Here is a 12,936-nt window from a genome sequence, read left to right as displayed (position 1 = left end):
GCCTACGCCATGACTTATACTCAGCTGGTTTATTCATTTGTTTCACTTACTTAATAAGGGCCACTTAGAGGAGAATATACCAATATAGGATGGGCTTAGTCAGCAGGTTAGCAAATGATCACTGCACAAAATATCTCAGCAAGGCAAACAGGTCCCTCTAATGATTTCCCATAAACCATTTATATATTTCTAAATGGGCCAGAATCCCACACGACCTGGTTCATATGCTATTGACTATGAATGGTAATATCGTAAAGCGGGAATGGTCATGTTATGCTAGTTTTACATATTTATCTATTTTTACTTTAGTGCACCCATCAATACGACACACACTCTGTGTATTTTCAGATATTTTCATTCACTCTCATCAATATGATGTCCTTACTGTGAGATTATAATGTTTCAAGCTGTGATTTCTGCCAATTCATAAAACCTGTGAAAACATTATGAGTGGGAATTCCATTTTGACCAGATGGGATCCTGTATGAGTCAACAAGAAACTTAAAGCATTTTTCATCCTTAATGTTACATGATATTGCATGAAGCAATTCTTGTCATTGTAAATGCATATTCATTTACAAATGAACAATTTACTTAATATTTAACCAATTTTCTTATATCCTAAGTATAGAAAATGAGCTTTTCAACGCCAACCCACACCTGATTTTATCATTATGGCGTCTATTTTTGATACCAATAATGTGCTGTCATTTTAATTTAGAATTGGTATTCATCATATCCTTTTGAACAGCATGTACTATTACTGCTATTGATAGCATATAATGTAGTTGTATTACTATTTATATTAATATTATTTCTAATATGCTAATCATCTTAATATCTGTATGAGACATGACTGCACAACTATCTTAACATGTTCACAATCAAAAGGGAATAAATAAAGTTTCAACGTACATTAGGAGTCTTTAGCCATGGAAATTAAAAATGCTTCAATAATAAATATACATAAAGTTATATACAGTAACATGAACTACTGCTTCAGTTTGTTAGGCATTACCCAACAGGGAAAGGTAATGTGTTTGCAAATTATATCATTTACAGGCTGCGTATACAGTGTATGCACAAAAAGGTAATGCTTTGTTTTGTGGGTCTCATAATTTCCTAAAAATTTCTTAGAAAGTTTCTTGTAAAGAACTATATAATTTGGGACTAATTACAGGGACAATAGAGACAAAATTCTATTGATGTTAATAGAGTTTAGTTGATCGGTTTATTCCAGTGACATTTCCTTTGGAAATCAGCTGCAGGAAATGAATGCTCCATTTAAATCCAAGTAAATATTCAGTCATTATTGATTCATTAATGGAAACTTTATTGGATGTATTTTGAACGGTGGATACATTTCACATTTTCTTGCTCAGCTGACGTGCTATGCACTGTCTAGAAGACTCTAGGTTACCTAACCAATTAACAAAGAGAAGCGTGCACATTTCCAAATCTTGAACATTGTATCTAGTGCACAGTCGTAGCAATCTGAACAGACAAACAAAATACCGGCACTCACAGATAAATAATCTTCTTGTTTATTTTGGTGCAGAAACGAATACATTACAGCTATAAGTCATAATCAGCATCGCTAATAGCAAAGTGATTGCCGGTATTTTCGGTTAATTATTTGGAAGTGTACTTGCTGAACACTGTTGTTGTTTTCCCTTTAATTAGTAACAACTTAAACCGTTCTTTCCAGGGACTGTCCTATACTTTTACAGTACATATCAGTTCCTTTCCAGAAAATTATTGGAAGTGTTACCAAAAGGGGACCTGGATTCCTGAGCTCTAAAATAGTTTCCTGCATCAACTCCTGAAAGCAAGTCATTTATAGCAAGAAGAGTAAAAAATAATTTCTAAACCAGACTGAGGCTTTAAGACCATTACTACTCATGAAATAAACTAACTGGTGTATACCTATGTAGGTTTAACTGGTACTTATCTGTAATGTCATTGGGGAAGCATCCAGGATACTGTAGATATGTTATAGGAAAGTTAAATTGTGGGATTCTTTACAACAACTATAATTAATATTTCCATCCATTCGTATCCATACTTATCCTTTGAGGGTCATGGGGGGGCTGGAGCCAATATAATATTTGATTTTATTATATTATATTTATTATATTATCATTTTATTATATCAATATATTATTATATTAATGATAATAAATATATAATAATAAAGGTTTAACTCATAGTAAATTGACAGAGAATTAGCACCCGGATCTGCAGTTCCTTTCAGCTACATGGTGACAGTGACAAACAGCAGACAGACAAAGTTAGCAACTAGCAGGTGTACATAGTGGAACATTTAGGTGTTAAAGAGCCAGATATTTCCCTCAGGAGTTGGTAGCAACTATTACCAAAAGGATAGTGAATATTGGACTTTCATGTAATGGTCAGGCACCTTCATATCTTAAAGAACTCATAGTAGTACACTATTACTCCAGTAGAACACTGCGCTCCAAAAATGCAAGCTAACTTGTGGTTCCGAGAGTTTCCGAGAGTAGAATGGGAGGCAGAGCCTTCAGCTTTGAAGGCTGCTCTATTGTGGAACCATCTTCCAGTTTGGGTCTGGGAGGCAGACATCCTCTCCATGTGGGCTTAAAACTTTCCTTTTTGATAGAGCTTATAGTTAGGGCCGGCTCAGGCTTGTCTTGAACCATCTCCTAGTTATGCTGCTATAAACCTAGACTGCTGGGGGATTTCCCATGATGCACTGAGCTCCTCTCTCCTCCTCTCCCTCTCCATCTGTACGCATTCATATCACATCAATGCTTGTTACTAACTTAACTTCTTTTTTCTCCCATAGTTTTGTGCTTTCTCGTCTCACTCCTCTCACCTCCTGTCGCTTGCTGCCGTTATTTCTGCCTCTGGTGCTGCAGAGTCTAGATCTATGACTGCAAACCACCCACTGCCCCCATGATCCTGCTCAACACCCACTGCTTAATTAATTATAATTATAATTATTATTGTTATGTTTGGTCTTATTAGTATTATTATTAGCCTTATTTTTATTATTAGTCTCATTATTATTATACATCTTTATGTGGTAACTGTATTGTGCTATGTTCTCTTTCCTCCCCCCTGACCCCCTGGCTCTCTCCCTCTCTCTCTCTCTCTCTTCGCACCAGCAGCAAGGGAGTTTTTCCTTGCTGCTGGTGCGAAGTGCTTTCTCACGGGGGAATGTTGGGTCTCTGTAAATATAACTATAATGAGTACAGTCTAGACCTGCTTTATATGAAAAGTGCCCTGAGATAACTTCTGTTATGATTTGGAGCTATATAAATAAAATTTAATTGAATTTTTCAGGTCGACAGAAACACGTCACCTAACCTTGCTCTGTATCTTATGGATGTGTAAATTAGCTGGTCCCATGTAGCCAAAAATCTGTTAATTCAATTTTAAGTAACTCAAGGGATGAGGATAAATCAATAATTGTTAATAACTTCCTAAATAATCCTAATTTGGTGAACCCAACATAAAGCAAACAAGTATGGGGCTTCATCTTACCCATGCTCTTGGTTCATAAACCTGCAGAAGCTTAAACAAATGTTACCTGGTTTGACAGCAGCCTATAAGAAGAAGCAATCTATGATGTTCTGAGTGGCTGTTTTTTCTTTGTTATCTCTGTGTTACTGGAAGATATAGTGGTGGGTGACAGGATAGATGGGGGTCAGGGAGTGGAGGTCAAACCACAAACACTGAGCCTCTTGTTCACAAATTTGTAGCTAGAGCCAGAGACACCAGGACCCTCTGGAGTTTATTCATTCCTTCAGTTATTTTCCCTTAGCTTACACACACATCTCCTTTGACACATTTTTACAACGTCAGGTGTTAAAATCCAAACATTTCTTCACCTCAAGTCTCCTATGTAGTTGGAGTTGGCATGTTTTATTCCAACACTGACATTAATGTCCTATATTTGTGTCCTCCTTCCTTATATTTCCTATTTTTTCTACTATTTCTGTTTAAAATTGTTGCTTATGGATACTTGCAGCCATGGGCCATGACCCATGTTGAGGTTTAAGCTAATCTCTACAACCACAGATCAATTCTTACAAATCTCTAACCCGTATGGTATGGTTGTATGATTTCATCAGCGATCCAACCCTGCAGCCTATAGTGGCCACTTCCTGCCCACTGGAAAATACTCATTTTCTCATTTATGGCCTCAGGCTGTTCTCTCTCTCCATCCCACCTACATTGTCCATCTCACAGTGTTGAACTGAACATTCACCCACCACCAATGCTTTGACAGATCACCTAAGTCCAGCTAATGATCTTTATAAATTAGAACTGATGCAATATTCCTGTCAATCTATCTGCTTTCATTCTGTAGCCTGGACCCAGATTCCATAGGGTTTATTTCCCAGATACTCCCGCTGTTGGACCCTGACTCCCGTTTTCTACGTGCTGGGCTACTCTTTGTGCCTGCCTGCCTGGGTGTGCTGAGCGATGAAAATCCCGCTGTGGAGCCTGGTGGTGCTGCTGGCATGTCTCTTTGCCGCTGGACAAAGTGACTGCCAGGGGGAATGTGTGGCCTGCAGTCTGTTCCTGCAGAAGCAACAACAGCTGCAGCAACCCTTCAACACCATGGTGAGTATGTGTGTGTGTGTGTGTCGTTGTGATTCACTGTTGATAAGAGGATCCACTAAATGCCTTGTCTGAGTAAGTTATTTTCAGTCTTGATAAGAGTATCTTCATACTGCATTATGTACAGTTTCAAAGTACTGTGTGCACTTTGTCTCCTTTTGTATGTTGGAGTTAATATAGGGTAGAGGGCAGTGTGATTATTGTGTATTTCTCAGTCACTGATTTTTTTTCAAAGCAGTCTCCCAAAGGATTTTACAAATAATTTCTTTGTTTAATTTTATTTTTGGGTCACCATGGTGGTCTAGGGGCTAAGATGCATACCAAGTGAACTTAATCTGTATGCCTCTCAAGTATATACTCAGTTTTCTTTTTAGATGTATTTTCAACTTCAAAAATGGGAAGGGAGAGATATGAGATAAAAAATAAAATAAAAAGACAAAAGAGATTTTTAAAAAAAGATGCAGGACCCTTTAAAAAATATGCAATTTTAATTAAAGCAACATAAAGACTTTACAGTAATTGAAGCATCTGTGTGTAGGGAAATTTCTAGTTCTAATGCCCCCTGGTGGCAATACTAAACAAGTCACTGTGGTACATAATGCATGTTGGTAACAGACTTATATTAGCAAAGGGTCTACAGTCATGGTATAGGCTCTGTGAGGCTATACAGTGGTGCTTTAAGCTAAATGCTATCATCAGCATGCTAATATGCTCACAATGACAATGCTAACATGCTGATTTTTAGCAGGTGTGACATTTACGATGTTCACAATCTTAGTTTAGCTCATTAGCAAGCTAACATTTGCTAAGTTTTATAGGTATTTAGTTATTAACCGAAGGATAAATTAAAATTTTGGCCAGTTGATGTAAGAGGAAAAGTAGATGGATTTGAGCAAATCCATCTAGTAGATTTTGAGACATTTTACTGAAAAACAAAAATCTTTATCTCATAATGGCATAGAGGATAAATCAGGAGAATGCCAAAATTAGTAAGCAAACAAAAAATGCTGAGTTATTTTCAGTTGATCAAAGTGACCTAGAGCCATACAGCTACCTTGGCTAAAAAGCATCGCATTTAATAGATGATGATGATTTATAAATCAAAATTACTATAACCATACCCATAAAAACCTTGTAATGTGTGCTTGCAACCAATAATTGCTTGAAAATGTAAAATAAAATGATACAAGACCACATAAATGAACATATGAACCCTCTAGTAAGTTACACCTGTTATATAGTGGGTATAACAGGGTGGGAAAAATTTTACCAAGCTTGGTCTAATCAGTGGTGACCCCTTCACAAACAAAGAAACAAAGAAACAAAAAAACACATTAGTACAGCGCATTGTTGTTTCTGTCTCATACTGGAGGAGGATTATTTGCATGTGTAAGTATCTACAGCACTTGTGAATGCTTTGTGACCAACATGCAATACCAGCCTCTGCACTGAGAGAATGCCAATGCTCTCCGAATTCAAACTAAAACTTCAACACAGCACACAATCTCAATTCCAAACAGTCTGAAGCACATCAGTAGGTAAGAATAGTCTCTGGGCATCCATGAATAGCTGTAGGATGGCTAATTTAGCTGATAATGATGCAGAGAAAAACAGCTGGGACCTTCTTGGAAGTTGTAATGGAACTATGTAACTGACTTCTGCTCAGTATCATCAGCCTAAGCTTACATTGCTGACTGACACATTTTATCAGCTCCTCATTGAGCCACAGATGGATTCCACTAAGCAATTCCATTGTTTTCACTTCACACTGAAAGAGTGTGTGTGCAGCCGCCGGTGTTTGTTATAATGTCAGAACCCATTGATTTATTCATGCAGGACTACACACTCATGCATGCATCCATACCTACACAGATACACACACACATAGAGCATCTAACTTCCCCTGACTACATTCATTACATAATGCTATTTTTAAAGATAAATGTCAGCTTTTGTTTACATTTGCGCAAATTATCTGTGCTCTGGCTTTACACAATTCTGAAAAGTTCCTGCATATTATCTTTTTCAGATCTGTTGTGAGAGGAGTCTGTAAGTGAGAAAGAGAGTTTGAGCTTCTTTTTGTGTGTATAACTTGTGTGAGTGCAAAACTATGAATACCTTCCATGTTGCCCCCTCTCTATGACAGCCAGCTTTTCACTGTGCCTTCGAGTGTGGACATTCAAAACTGCTCTTAAAAACACTTTGCCTTCATATGCGGTTATACACCATGTCGTATTACTTGTTCTTTTCGAGCAATCCCCGGCCCTTAGGCTTAGGGTTGGCAAACAGTGAGGGTTTAGCTGGTACCTGACACATTAAGTCTTCTTCGTGTTTCCTATTGTTTTATCTTCACTTGTGGGCTGCAATCAGTCACTTTGATCGGACATCACAATCAGCTATAAAACCCATCACATTACTATATAACCAGACAATAAAAATCACGGGCAAGAAACCAATGAGGTAGCGCCATTGTCACATCTTGGAGATACATAATCTGTTCACCTCAAAAGCTTCCTGAACTCTTCCAACTTAAGCTTAATCTTAAATGGCTACATGGTCATGCTCCCTCCCTCCTCAATGAACTTGTTTCAAGATACCAGCTATCCAGTAGAATCAGCACATGGGCCTCAATAAACGGCAAAACCTCAAAAACTCATTTGGACAATCATCCTTCTCTGTTAAAGGAGCAAAACTTTTGAACTGTTTACCCACCAAGTTCAAAATGAACACAATTTTAATGTTTTTAATTGAGGTGTTATGGCTTAAAGAGAAATAAAATTGCTCTCACACCTAATACTGTATAGACACACCAGTATTTATATTGTATTTTTATACCTGTATCATATTTGTACCAGTTTTTATTTATTATTACTATATTTTTTTTTTAACTTTTGAAAAGCCTCTTGTGGAGGTGTAGGTGTTGTAAATTTGCGTTTTGCTACAAACACTGAATATAGTGCATCTGGTGCTTGTACATAATTGTATGTTGCAGCTCCGATGCTATTGTTATGTTGTCAAATAAAGTAAACTAAACTAAAAAAAAATACTCTTTGCTTGTTTTGGTCCTCTTGCTACATATTAATCTATTAAACTGGTTAAGGTATGGTTAATAGTAACAAGTTGTTTTTCAATGGTGGCCCTTACCTCCCCTGATCTGTCAACTCCCTAGATATACGCCTGTACTAAACTTTTCTTCATCTTAACTTAACAAAGAGCTAACCTCAATTCAAACCTTAACATTGTATTTAAGGGCCAACCCTGACCTACTTCCTCTATAACAAGACTAGGTCAAAACCTAGTATATGGCTGGAGTGCCCTTTATCCATTTGCTTCTCTCCTACTGTCTGTGCTCACATATACAGTATATTTAAAGCTGTTGTCATTTACATGTTTTTCTGTTTGTCAGACAACAGAACAAGAATGAAATAGTGATAACGACTACTTGTTAAGCAGCAGTCACCTCCAAGCCATTTTAAAGCTGCTGCTCAGCACTGCTAAAATCCTAATTTTAGAACTGTGACGTTGTATGACAAAATCACCATACACATAAGTTAAAGACAACAGCTGTGCTGTGATATCGGTTATATTTACCTGTATAATGATAACTCAGAGAAAGTTAGAAGCTCATTCATGTCTATGTTAGCTGCTGGGCAGTCAATTGAAAAAAAAGCATAGAGAGGTGCGCCAGCGGAGTGAATGCCTGACATCATGATCGTAGGGCAATATTAGTGAATGTCTTCCACGGAAAGTTGTTAAAAGTTTGTAAAAAAAAGTTGCTAGATTTGTCGCTAGGTGCTTTTGTGATGAACACTCGCTAAAGGGGTGTGAAAACTCAGTAAATCTAGCGACAAAGGTGCTAAGATGGCAACACTGCCTCAAAACAACCCCCTGATTACACATTGGAAACTGTTTGCACCAATTAATTTTGAAAGATAAGTGGCCTATGGGGAAACTCCAACATTTGGCTGGCTGACCAATGGTGTAATGTTAGCACTCAGTCACGCGGCATTTGGCTGACCAATCGTGTAACTTTATCACGCACTCCCTCACTCACTCAGTCATTCATTTAGTCACGGACATTCGCGTTTATAGGACTGGCCCCGCTGTTGCGGTCCACTCAAAAATAAAGCCTCTGAAACAAAGTCACTCTAAAGGATTTTTTATCTTTTTTTTTTCCTCTGTTCCTCACAAGTATACATACACACACATACACACACATCTCCTCTCACTCATAAACTCGTTTAGATTGCTCCATTGATCTGATGTGGAGAATCCCCTAATGTGCTCATTTCATTTACGATGGATAATTAATTTCAATTGATAGATTCACAGCGAAACGTCTTCTTCTCTCATTCCTATGATGTGAGAAGATTTCCGATAACAATGCAATCTTTGAGCAAGATTGGTTGAGTAAATGGGATTTGCTTCTTACCTCGACTGAAATTTAACTCTGAGGGCTCTGGAATTTAACAAAAGGGAGAAAGGGGAGATTTAGATGCATCAATCTTTTTAGCGTGGCAGGTTTAGCCTATTTTCAGATACAGTATATTTACTCTGTCGGAGGAAAAACTAATGTACTGTGTTTCTACATTTATGGGTATAAATGATAAATTGGATCTTATTTTTAGTAAATCAGCAGGTTAAATGTTAGGGCTAAATTATTTTCAGGTAGCCTGACCAAGGCTATGAAAAAGGCTCCTTGACCAAGGCTATGAAAAATGTTGCTGTCACTGCTAAGAAAAAGCAGCTCTATTATTATTATTAAAAATGCAGTTCAAATGTTTTAATATGTCTTTACCCCAATACTGGTAAAGTTGTGAGCCATCAAGCCAAAATGTAATGATAATAAGACAGGAAGGTAATAAAAATTGCCCAGCAAGTCAGTTAATTCTATATAAAAAGTTCAATTCCAAAACATTGTACATCATTTTAAGAGCAAAAACACCATTACCCAAAGTTGAAGAGCCAATCACAAAAAAATGTTATCATTTTGTCAGCAAAATGACCTGCTGTCCTTTAAACTGATTCGTAATTTCTTCCTATTTTGTGCTGTCAATCATTTTGCAGAAGTAGATATCGCATTATCAAATGATGGACATCTCATATTGGAACATAACTTTCCATATACGCTGAAAACAGCAGGAACAAGTCTTATTAACTCCAATGACACACATGCCATCCAGGTCAAGGGACTGCTTTTTCAGCCTGGGTCTGGTTGGGCAAGTAGTAACTCTTGTTGGTTTAAAAAGGAAGGGTGATTGCATTCCCTAAATGATATGCTGACCATGGACAATACATTAATGATTAGTATTAAACTGGCATTCAAGTTCTAAGTGCAAACATCTTTTATTAGATATACAGTTAGGTCCATTAGTATTTGGACAGTGATACAATTTTTGTAATTTTGCCTCTGTACACTATCACAATGGATTTGAAACAAAGCCATTAAGATAACCTGTGATTGAAGTGTAGACTTTTAGCTTTAAATCAAGTGGTTTAAGAAAAATATCACATTAACTGTTTAGGAATTACAGAAATTTTTATACATAATCCCTCATTTTCAGAGGTTCAAAAGTATTTGGACAATTGACAATTTAGATATACTAATGTATGTGTATTAATGTGTTAATTTATTATTTTTTTAATTAAAAATGTACATTCCCCTAAAATGTCACTGTTGGGTGTCTGCTTTTTGCTGTGTGCTTTCTGTCTGAGACACTGTGTCCAGTCTCCTGTATTGTGAATCTTTTGGGGATTATGTCATGGACTTGTGCTTTTAAAGGAATCAAAAATGATGTATTATTGGCAAGTCAGGCATTGCAAGCATTACTCATTTGGAGTACTTGCCATTGTCACTGCCACCATGGTCACTATGTGCTTCCTTAGACCTTAATTTTGTTAACTCCGGGGATTTAACTCTTTAAATTATGCGTCAGTGTCTTCTGTTTTGTGGCTATAATGAGATATTGGACCCAATACTTTTCAGATTAAACTCCAAGAGGATCAGCGTCCTAACTAAAAAGCAGGTAAACCTATGGATAAAGTCTTAAACTGCCTCTCAGTTCTTAGACCTGGTTGCCATTTAAAACTTTCTACATATACCATGGCTAGAAACTGTGTCAGTAAACACAAATTAAGGGACTTTGACCAGAATTTTGAATTTCGGATTATTGTTTGGATTAATAAAGTTGCAAATTTAATCCTCGTATGCACTACGTTAACACATCACTCTTTCATTTCCGTCTGCAGGTGTGCTTGTTGGAGTGTGAGGGTCATGTCTCCTCCTTGCTCACATGGGAGTTGTGTAAACGTTCTATCAAAATGTCAAACAATCCTATGTTTCCTGAGGGAGGTGCTCTGTTCAAGAGAACAGGAAAAGAGCTGGAGCTGACCTCTCTTGACCTAAACTCTGATAGTGAATTGCTGCAGTCTGCAACCGCAGAGCGTTTGCAGGTGGGGGATCAGGATGAGACATCAGTTGAGCAGCCCAGTGTCCAGTATGACTCATCACTGCTGGAATCCTCTGATGAGGGGGAGGGCCTGCAGGGTTTGGATCTCGATCGGGTGGATGAAGAGATGACACCGAGTGAGGAGAGAAATGTGGCTTGTGACAGCCCGCTAGAGGGGGATAAGGGTGACAGCTCAGAGTCTATCAAGTTATCCAAACGCTTTGGTGGCTTTCAGAGAGGACGCCATGGGTACAGAAAGCTCATTGGCTCACCCATGAGGCCCCTAGAAAAGCGCTATGGTGGGTTCATAGGTGTCCGGAAATCTGCCCGCAAATGGAACAGTCAGAAACGGGTGAACCAGCTCCTCAGGCAGTACCTGAGCATGAGGAGCAGCCACAGTGGCAGGTTCAACAACATCCCCATAACTCGGGTTTGGAGGCAAAACAAACTGTAGTATATTTCTTTTGCTCTCAAAGAATCCGGCCTCAGTTACCTCAACCAATCAATCATGTTTTCAACAGCTCCAGTTTGAACTGTAATGTCATCGTCATCAGAAGAACAGACTGCCATCTCGCTGCACCTCTCTTTGTGTCTCTAAGTAACAAGGAATGTTTTGACCATGATGTCCTTCTTATTAAGCAAATTTACATGCCAATTTGTGAATTAGAAAAGTACAATTGAAAATATTTTTGTGCACTGGTATAATAAAAGGAGCCAAATGAGATTGGAAAACTGGTTCACTGTAAGGTTTTTCAGACCTGAGGTTGTGACATAATAAAATCATGTTGAGTGCACTTTTACGCATGTATAGAAGGGGCTTTAATTAAGGCTTCAGCAGTTTTTTGCACCTTATAGTTTGTCTTATAAGAGTTATAACTGATGTCCAGCTCTCATGAAATGGACTTATGTTTCAATATACAGGCTTCCCCTTATAAAATGGCATTTTGAAATAAATCATGTTCGACAGGTCCAAAACTGTTAAGCTTCCCACATGTCAGAGCAGACACAAATAGTAGAAGCAAATAGGAAGTGAACGAGCGCTGTCTTTTTAAGATGATTCAATCGGATGTAAATATGATCAGTTCAACTTTCCAACCCACCAAAACTCTGCATCTCCTCAAAAAGCATTGTTACCATTGCTTCACTCTTAGTATTGACAGAAAAAATGCAGCTGGCTGGCAGGCTTCCTTGGGCACCTCTCACTTGAGAACAATTGAACAATATTGTCCTCTAGTGTTTCAGGAACAAACATGTTGCCCTTGGATTATGACTTGGGATCAGTTTTGCCATGTGCTCAGTGATATTTAATGTAATTTTTAGGATTGACACCCTTTTTCTGCAATTAGTGTGAAATTAGAAATTAGCATATACTTAAGTTATGGCTGATACTTACCTGTCCATCACAGTCAAACAAAAAGATCAGAAAAAATCCTAAAAACAGCTTAAGTGTTTTCTGTATGACACCTCATAATTCATCATATATGCCAACCATCTAAGGAACTGTACAAAAATTATGTGGGGGGGGGGCTGAACCTTTTGTTTCACTTTTTAAAAAAGCAATGCCCTCCCCAGTGTTATAAATATTTTCTTTGGACCCTCACCTTAAAAAAAACTGCAACACTCAAACTCAAAAATATAAATATATAAATAAATATAAATTCTTACAATTAATTTCACTATTGATAACTAAAAGAACAAAAGCACTAAGAATTGTAACGGATTTAAGTACACCCAAATTATAAGTGAAACAGAAATTAAAGCGTTTTTATCTTTGGTAATGTAATGTATTCCCGCCTGAAACTGAATATACGGGCAGGAAGCTGTTCATGTTGCTTTGTACTTAAGTCCATGAATCTGGAAAGTTCCAGGGTTATTGGGT

The 12,936-nt window shown here is 37.6% G+C and overlaps 1 protein-coding gene across 1 annotated transcript; it reads left to right on the top strand.

Moving 5' to 3' along the window:
- Positions 1–4,470: 4,470 nt before the first annotated feature.
- LOC120789198 (proenkephalin-A-like) lies at positions 4,471–11,699 on the top strand. Its single transcript, XM_040125771.1, has 2 exons — positions 4,471–4,611; positions 10,858–11,699. The coding sequence occupies exons 1-2, from the start codon at positions 4,471–4,473 to the stop codon at positions 11,509–11,511; spliced, it is 795 nt and encodes a 264-aa protein (XP_039981705.1). The 3' UTR covers positions 11,512–11,699.
- The last annotated feature ends 1,237 nt before the right edge of the window (positions 11,700–12,936 follow it).

Source organism: Xiphias gladius, chromosome 4 (genome assembly GCF_016859285.1).
Source record: "Xiphias gladius isolate SHS-SW01 ecotype Sanya breed wild chromosome 4, ASM1685928v1, whole genome shotgun sequence".
In the NCBI taxonomy this organism is placed as follows: Eukaryota; Metazoa; Chordata; class Actinopteri; order Istiophoriformes; family Xiphiidae; genus Xiphias; species Xiphias gladius.
This window is presented reverse-complemented; position numbering and strand designations above follow the sequence as displayed.